This window comes from Benincasa hispida, chromosome 9 (assembly GCF_009727055.1).
Source record: "Benincasa hispida cultivar B227 chromosome 9, ASM972705v1, whole genome shotgun sequence".
Lineage (NCBI taxonomy): Eukaryota > Viridiplantae > Streptophyta > Magnoliopsida > Cucurbitales > Cucurbitaceae > Benincasa > Benincasa hispida.
This window is the reverse complement of record NC_052357.1, coordinates 75,576,780-75,585,872: the sequence shown is the minus strand read 5'-3', so window position 1 is coordinate 75,585,872 and position 9,093 is coordinate 75,576,780. Positions and strand designations below refer to the sequence as shown.

General features: G+C 36.9%; 2 protein-coding genes across 14 annotated transcripts in view; both read left to right on the top strand.

The window, feature by feature from the left end:
- Positions 1–2,192: 2,192 nt before the first annotated feature.
- On the top strand, positions 2,193–3,994 carry LOC120084906. Its single transcript, XM_039040715.1, has 3 exons — positions 2,193–2,423; positions 2,486–3,083; positions 3,816–3,994. The coding sequence occupies exons 1-3, from the start codon at positions 2,193–2,195 to the stop codon at positions 3,992–3,994; spliced, it is 1,008 nt and encodes a 335-aa protein (XP_038896643.1).
- LOC120086818 (putative pentatricopeptide repeat-containing protein At5g43820) overlaps positions 3,753–9,093 on the top strand; it is a 7,145-nt gene continuing 1,804 nt past the window's right edge. For 2 of the 13 annotated variants that reach the window (XM_039043618.1, XM_039043609.1), the window contains exons 1-3: positions 3,754–6,442; positions 8,279–8,350; positions 8,428–8,526. In XM_039043618.1, the coding sequence (XP_038899546.1) occupies positions 4,125–5,849 (1,725 nt within the window). In that variant the 5' untranslated portion in view covers positions 3,754–4,124 and the 3' untranslated portion in view covers positions 5,850–6,442; positions 8,279–8,350; positions 8,428–8,526. Of the gene's footprint in view, positions 6,443–8,278; positions 8,351–8,427; positions 8,527–9,093 lie in introns of all 13 variants that reach the window. The other 11 variants (XM_039043613.1, XM_039043616.1, XM_039043614.1 and 8 more) reach the window with 11 other exon arrangements.

Below are 9,093 nucleotides of genomic sequence, written 5' to 3'. Positions count from 1 at the left end.
CCAAACCAAACCATTGGATCCATTTGGATTGATTCGATTTTTCGATTTTTTGTTGCACTCCTAAAAATGAACGTAGATACTGCTTGGAGACAAGATCCACCTATTATAGGGTTGGGTATTGTATGTCGTGATTCAGTTGGATATCTGAAGGGACTTGCTCTTGAATGCTTTGATGTTGTCTTTGATGACCCACTACGGAAATTAAATGCAGTCGAGGAAGGGCTTCTTGTTGCTCTAAAGTGCGAATTCTCCAAGGAAAATTTCACATGATGACCCAAAACCCAACAACTTTTATACCAATAACCTATTCTTAAAAAATTTTCTACCACTGACCTTTTGCTCATGCGAAATTACAAAATTAGCCCCAATTTTTAAAAAGCCTCAACACATTTCTTCTTCCTTCAACGATTTATTCAGCCTTCATTCAATGTGCATTCAATATACCACTAACATTCCACAAAAACATTTATTCTGAACTAATATTCTTTCAATAGCATTGAAGAGAATGGAACGTCACTCTCATTGTTCACTTTTTGTCATCGAGCTCCTCACGAAATTCTCTCATTGTTCTCTCATAGCTTTCTCTTAGAGTTTCAGCCCAATATCTTTGTTGATCACTTTCATTGTCAGATTCAGTCCACATTTCTTCTTCCTTCAATGGTTTCTTCAACTCTTCATTCAATGTACGATTTCTTTTCCTAGATCGCTTTCATAATAAGTGTCGTTTAACATTAAATTACAATACGATTGTTTATACATACTATGCGATCGTTTATATATTACTGTGCAATCGTTTACTATGCGATCGTGTATCGTTCATAAATTACAATACGATCGTATAGTAAATTATAAACGATCATGTAGTAATATATACACAATCGTTCATTGCAATATAAGTGTCGCTCAATATTAAATTACAATACGATCGTTTATACATTACTATGCAAATCATTTACTATGCGGTCATGTATAAATTACTATATGATCGTTCATAAATTACAATACGATTGTATAGTAAATTATAAACGATCGTGTAGTAATATATACACAATTGTTCGTTACAATATAAGTGTCGTTTAACATTAAATTACAATAGGATCGTTTATACATTACTATGTGATTGTTTATACATTACTATGCAATCGTTTACTACACGATCGTATAGTAAATTATAAACAATTGTGTAGTAATTTATACACGGTCACATAATAATTTATACACAATCACATGGTGATGTATAAACGATCGTATGGTAATTTATAAACGATCGTTCACTTATCGATGATTTGTTTATCCCATTGTAGATTAATAACGTTACTTCGCATCTTTGTACGGTTTGGTGAGGATTGAGATGAATCCAGAAGAAATTACGTTGGTGATCATATGAAATATCTGGAAGTCAGAAATGATATAACAATCAGTGAATTAATGAGTATGATGTACCAACGACTGAAGATCTTAGTTTATTTTTAGAAGGCAGTGATGCATCCCGGATGTCGTTATTTATACGAGTTACACCTTGCGAAAGTCATGGAGTACACACGGACAATGTGTACTAGCATTGCAATCCAACCGATCAACCTAATCCAATTTATACCATGCCTTCACTTGATGATCATATTGAGCCATGTAACTTGAGGGATGACTGAAGTGAAGCTTAGTTTGGTCGGAACTGTGAACCCATATGTACTTCATAATTCGATACTGAACATTGATATGGATAATTTTTAGAACTACAAACTTCTCCAATACCTAACATCCATGTTCCAACTTCACCTGCTCTCATTCCACCAGGTGTGATGCCTTCAGTTATAATGCATTCCACCGTTCCAATTGAACCATTTGTTGATATACCCAGACCATCAGAGGGCCCATCATATGACAATCTCATCACAATACCTCATGACTTTCTGAATGATGAGGATATAAAGGTCGGTCAAATTTTCTTTTCGAAATATGACTTGTCAGTTAAATTATCGATGCTTGCAATAAGAAAGAACTTTGACTACCGTGTAAAAAAGTCAACAAATAGCTTGCTAACTATCCGATGTTCGGTGGAGGAATGCAAGTGGAGGGTCCGTGCAAAAAAAATGAAAGAAAGTGATTCCTTCAAAGTGACGAAATATCGCAGTGAACATACATGTTCTCTTGAAATGAGAACTGGTAATCATTGACAAGCAAAAAGTTGGGTTATGGAACACTTAATCAAGTCCAAATACGAACAAGTTGGTCAAACCTACCGCTTAAGGGATATAATTGAGGACGTCCGACGAGATTATGGAGTGAACATAAGTTACGGACAAGCTTATCGCGCTAAAGAGTATGGATTAGTGTATGCACGAGGGTCGCCAGAAGGATCACATGCTATTGTTAGAGCATACGGCGAGACACTTAAGTTTACAAACCCAGGTACCATATTTGAGGTTGAAGTAGAGGACGAATAATACTTTAAGTATGTCTTCATGGCACTTAGTCCGTGTATTAGGGGTTTCTAAACTGCATCCGCCCAGTAATTGTTGTTGATGGAACCCATTTGCATGAGAAATACAAAGGTATATTGTTAATAGCAACGTGTATCGATGGAAATAACAACATATATCATACCGCCTTCAGTATTGTAGATGGTGAGAACGATGCATCATGGACTTGGTTCATGACTCATTTGAAGGTTTTGATAGGAGACGTTCCCAATTTAGTGATTATATCAGATCGTCACATCTTAATTGCAAAGGCTGTTGTAAGTATATTCCCTGATGCATTTCATGGCCTATGTATATACCATATTTGGAACAATTTGGTTGACAAATTCAATAATAAGGACATAAACCCACACTTCTACCTAGCGGCGAAAGCTTATAGAATGTTTGACTTTCAGATGTATTGGCCTAAGCTCCATCAATATCTTGGTGTGACGGCCTATCTTGAGGAGATTGGATTACAACGGTGGGCAAGGATTTATCAAATCCATTGTAAGTATGACAAGATGACGACAGATATAGTAGAATACCTCAATAGAGTGTTGAAAAATGCCCGAGAACTACCAATCACAAAGCTATTAGAGCATATCTGCGAGTGGTTACAAGGTTGGTTCTATATCCGACGTACACATACAACGACATGCACAAACATTGTAATTGATTACGCAATGATTATTCTTAAGGAATCATGATTGATGTCTATAAAATATCGTATTTCTCCGGTGAATATGCATATAATTAATGTGGACGATGGATATTTGCAAAATGGTTTACAGTTGAGTGTGTGCTTGCTGCATAAGCGGAACCAATATTCCCAATTGGACACAGTCAATAATGGGTTTGAAGACCATATGTTGGAGATGTTGGAGATTTTGAACCAATTATACCACCGCAAAAAGGTAGCAAGTGTAGGTCGACGTCAAACTGTCAGGATACCTTCAATTGGAGAGGAGTCATGACAAATACACAGGTGTACACGACGTGGTCAGAGAGGACATAACAAGAAAACGTGACAAACATTGATAACACCTGACACTGGCCCATCTAGACTAAATAATGTGTAATTTTCACTTCGTTTTTTTTGTACAACACCAATTATACAGTACAAATTTATACTCTCGATTAATATTCTCTAAACGCTCGCTTAGTATTCTCTCAACTATCAGGAAATGAACGAAATGGAGGGAGACCCTATCATTGTAAAGTATTCGTAGAGACATGTATTCATCAAATGATGTGAAGGCTTTTTAAAAAGAGAAATTTTGGAAATTCGCATCAGCAAAAGGTTAGTGGTGAAACGTTTTTAGATTTCGAATCTGAAATTTTCCATTCTCCAAGGTTATATTGAAATTAGATTGCTTAATGGCAATAAGTCTCTGTTTGGTTACGTGAATCCCACTTCCTGGTTGAGGAAATTCGGTTGCTTTCTTCTGAATTCCGTGAGTGCTCCTTTGTTCATAGCAGAAGAAACTTCAATTCAGTTGCACATGAAGCTGCAACAAGAGCCAGGAGGTTAACACGCCGGCATCACCGTCAACCAGTTGGAACCCACGGGCGAAAGTCCCATCTTCGTTTTGGCTCCCCTCTTTAAGCCACCCAGATACTTCTCTCTCAGGCTCTCCGCCCGCAATCAATCGAATAGGTTGTATGGCATTCGGCGCTTCCCGGCGTGTTCTTTCCTATCAATTCAGAGGGTGTTTTTGGGGACGTCTCGCCAGTGGCAGGTATCACGATTCCTTACTTTACTCGCCGTCGTTTTCATCGGCTTTATCATACTTGTTTTCAACCCTACACGAACCATCAAATCCATTTGATGATGGTGCTTTGGCCGATGGGTCTCAGAATCAACGCAGCATAGACGAGCGCTTCGTTATTAGTGAACTTTCTGATCTCTTACTAGTTCAACCTCATGGTTCGGTTTCTAACACTCTCAAAGAGAATCCTACTGAGAAACAGATGCCAATTAGGGCGGTTGATGGATTTTTACTACCAGAAGAAAAATTGCGAGGTGTTTTCCTTCAAAAACTGAATGGTAAAACCGCAATTGAACATGCTTTAGCTAATACTGACGTGAATTTGAGCCAAGATGTTGTCGACAAAGCACTAATCACGGGGAGTTTAGGTAGCGAAGCAATGGTTACCTTCTTTTATTGGGCTATTAAACAGCCGTCGATACCTAAGGATACTTCCAGTTATAACATAATCCTTAAAGCTTTAGGTAGAAGAAGGTTTTTTGACTCCATGATGGATGTTTTGCACAACATGACACGGGAGGGAGTGGATGCGAACATGGAAACAGTATCCATCGTGGTAGACAGTTTGGTCAAGGCTCACCAAGTTTCTAAGGCACTTCAGTTATTCAGAAACTTGAAAGAAATTGGGCTGAAATGTGATACCGAAACCTTGAATATTCTTCTACAATGCATGTGTCGACGTTCCCACGTGGGTGCTGCAAACTCATTTTTTAATTTAATCAAGGGGAACGTACCTTTCGATGCTACAACATACAACATTATAATTGGTGGATGGTCAAGATATGGTAGGCATAGTGAAGTTGAGCGAATTTTGAAAGCAATGGAAGTTGATGGATTTTCTCCAGATTGTCTGACTTACACTTATCTTCTTGAGTGTCTTGGCAGAGCAAATCGCATTGATGACGCTGTCAAGATCTTTGATAAAATGGATGAAAACGGCTGTTCGCCAGATGTTGATGCTTATAATGCAATGATCTCCAACTTTATATGTATAGGTGATTTTGATAAATGCCTGACCTATTACAGGCGTATGTTGAGTAATAGATGTGAACCTGATATCAACACCTATTCCAATTTGATCATTGGGTTTCTTAAAGCCAAGAAAGTGGCCGATGCACTAGAAATGTTTGATGAGATGGTGGGAAGAATAATTCCCACTACGGGGGCAATAACATCCTTCATGAAACTTAGCTGTAGTTATGGTCCTCCGCATGCAGCTATGTTAATCTACAAGAAAGCAAGAAAAGTTGGATGTAGGATATCCAAGAGTGCTTACAAATTGTTGCTAATGCGGCTTTCTTTGTTTGGTAAATTTGGCATGCTATTAAATATATGGAATGAGATGCAAGAAAGTGGTTATGATCCTGATGTGGAAACTTATGAGCATGCCATTGACTGTCTTTGTAAAACAGGGCAGCTTGAAAATGCTGTACTCGTCATGGAAGAATGTTTACGTCAGGGTTTCTTCCCAAGTAGGCAAATACGTAGCAAGCTTAATAACAAACTATTGGCCTCTGATAGGACAGATATGGCATATAAACTCTGGTTGAAAGTCAAAGTTGCTCGTCATCAGGAAAATTTGCAAAGATGTTGGCGTGCCAAGGGATGGCATTATTGAGATCTTTTAGGTCATATCGGTAATAAATGAGTTTTTTTCTTCTCTTGTTTGGTTGTTTGAAGGTTAGTAACATTTTACAGAAGTCATTCTACGTGATGCAGGTCGTTCTTAGGATGTTTTGTAGTTGTTGACTGCTTACTCTTTTTTTTTTTTTTTGGTTGTTGTTGTTGTTAACATATATGAGAGGCCGTCTATGCAATTTCTTGGGCTTCCATTGAGGTAAATCTACAAAAAGTGGACTTCAGGACTTTGTTTATCGAATCTGGATTGCAAAATGGAAGCAATCTTATCTCTACATTTATTTTATTTGTTTCAACTAGAGTCCTGTGAGCCTGTTTCTTATGTTTTGTTCATCAAGATTCTCTGAATACTTTTATGGGAAGGAAGGATGAAAGTTAAGTAAAGGGGGTGCTGGGGAATTTTTTTTACTCGGTTTATTACGTTTCAATTCAATTTTTTCTAACTGGATCCTTGTTTATTATGTTTCGTCTGTCAACGTTTTCATTCATCCTATTAATTTTAACTTTGCAGGGCCATTGTTAATGCCTATGGGCTTTGGCTAATTCATCTGGTGTGCAACGCCCACATCTCTGGTAACATGTCACATCACTTTGGTTATTCATTTAGTTGAAAATAGGGTTTTTACCCTAGGGCATATTTGTCTTTTCCTCTGTACCCTAGGGTTTCCCTTTTTTCTATTTAAGCTCGTAGCCTCTGTGTATATTGTGTATCAAATTCTAATAAGAATTCTTCATCCCGTGGTTTTTTCTCCCTTATTAGGGTTTTTCCACGTAACTTTGTGTGTGCTATTTTCTTTCTCTACTTTGTCTTTTTCATCACATTTAGTCACACGGTGCACACTCTTTGATAAGAATATTTTTCTACTTCAAGTTCACCACAACATGAAGGACTGATGGGCCATGGTGCCCTCCATAAGAACTTCTCAAATCTTCCAAGGAAAATCTCGATCGACAAAGGACATTCTTGATATTGGCATCCGATCTGCTTTTCTTTTGGTGCAAAGATTTACTGACTACAAATAGTCATAACTTATCTTTTCTTATTGCTAATTGGAAACATTTTTTGTATACCCTCTAAATGAGGCCCTTTGATCCATTGTCTCCTTTGGATTTTCATTCAATCAATGAAATCTTTTCTTATTGAAAAATAAAAATAAAATAACACAAAAGATTTCCAAGAGTGCAGTTGTGACCTTTGTTTGGCCTAGTTTGGGGATGGCTTGTGGTGGTAGTAAGAAGACTTTGTGCCAAAGTGTTTTCTAAGAGACTTTAAGAAAACTTATAAATCTAACATCCCACTTTGTTAGTAATCCTTGGAATATGCTCGATAGCAAAGTCAAAGCATTCGAGTAATTGCATCCAACTGGAATACATATGACATATTCTTTTGAGAATGTAATAATTCTTTACCAAGCAAATAGTGTTCCCATTGCTTCAAAGCATGAACTAAGGAGTAAACTTCCTATTTATAAATGCTCCATTTCTGACGTGCTTCACTTAGTTTCTCACTATAAAATTCAATTGGGGTGGTTCACTTGGCATCAAATAGCACCAATCCTAATGCCCGAATTAATCCACCAAAATTTCAAAAGGTTTGAAAAGATCAGGAAAGCCAAGAAGAGGAGTTGAACTAGGAATTGACGAGTTGTTAAGTGAAGAAAGATAGTTCTTTCATACAGCAAGGTTACCGAAAGAACACAAATTACAAAAAATAAAAGACTAAGAATAACTCCAGGGTAAAAGACAACTCCTAAACAAGTTGCCCATTCAACTGCTTCACTATCACTGAGAAGCCTTCTGAATCTAAGGTCCCAGCCATTCTTCCTGGAGTCCAGAACACCTGGATGTCTCTTTGATTAGTGTCAATAAGTCCATCAATCTTTTCAAACTTAGATATCTCTACCATCTTCCAACTTGAATCTGACCCCTTGAACAAAGACAGATTTGCAGCGTGCTCTGCTAGACTATGGACTTCTTTCCCTTTTGGAGTTTTGATCTTTGGTGGACGAACCTTAGGATTCCACTAATACATAATCTTTATCGCACTGAGGGTGCTCAAGTTTTAACTTTGAATTTAACATACCTGTATTTCTTCCTTTTGTGGGTTTTATTTTTATATGCCCGTGTATTCTATCATTTTTTTCTCAATGAAAACTCAATTATTCGTTAGATAAAAAGATATTTGTTAGACTTGGAGTCGAGGCACAAATATCGCAATATCACTATTTGGTTGACCCATAGGCCGGGGAGGGGTGGACGTTTTTATGAAGGGGGTTCAGCTTAAATCCTAAATTTGGTATTTTTTAGTAGATGTTTTCCTGAACTTTTTCAAAAATATTTCCTGGCTATTTTCTCTTGCTTGTGTAATTAGTTTAAATTTACATCTAACCATTGTCTTCTTCTTTTCAGGTTCTACACAAAAGCAGATGTGATAATAGATTAAATGAGATCACCGAAAGGGCATCTGCTGACAAGCGTGACGTATTTTCTATTCTTCTTTTTCTGGGTCCGCTATATTTGAGTTTTCTTTGTACTGATTTATGGCTTTTATATTGCAGGCAGAATCTTTGGGAAAAACATACGAGGAGAAGTACAAGCAAGTGGCTGAAATAGCATCTAAGTTAACCATTGAATAGGCGAAATATCGTGATGTTCAAGTAAATACACCTCTTGAAACTGTGCTTTGATTTTGTACTTGAGTTTTTCATGCATGTTCTTCAACCCTTTTATTGTATCTACTAGAGCTGGCTGGTTGATCTTACATGGCTGGCGGCTGTCAATGTTTAGCGGTTAATTGAAAAGCTTGTTTGTCTTGATTCATTAGTCTTATGTGATTATCTCTTTTTCTCTTCCTTAATATACTAAGTGGAAGTTGCATGTGTCTTAAGCATTCATCACAAATACTAATTTATACACACTCATATGTTTGAAAAATAGTGGAAAGTACCACTTGAAATTTTTGTTAGCTAATTTAATAATTTCAGTGGATCTTCTACCATATTCACAAACCACTGTTTGTCCTATTTAAAAGTATATTACAGTTCTCTTTTAAACTATTTTTATTCTTTAAGTAAACAACTAATAGAACATTTCAAAGGACAATTTATTATTATTATTTTTTCAAGTTCCTTTATAGCAATTCTTGATATAGGGATATTTATCTACCTTACATTATTTCATATATGATTGTCTATGTTAATTTATATGTGAGTCCTCCCCCCCCC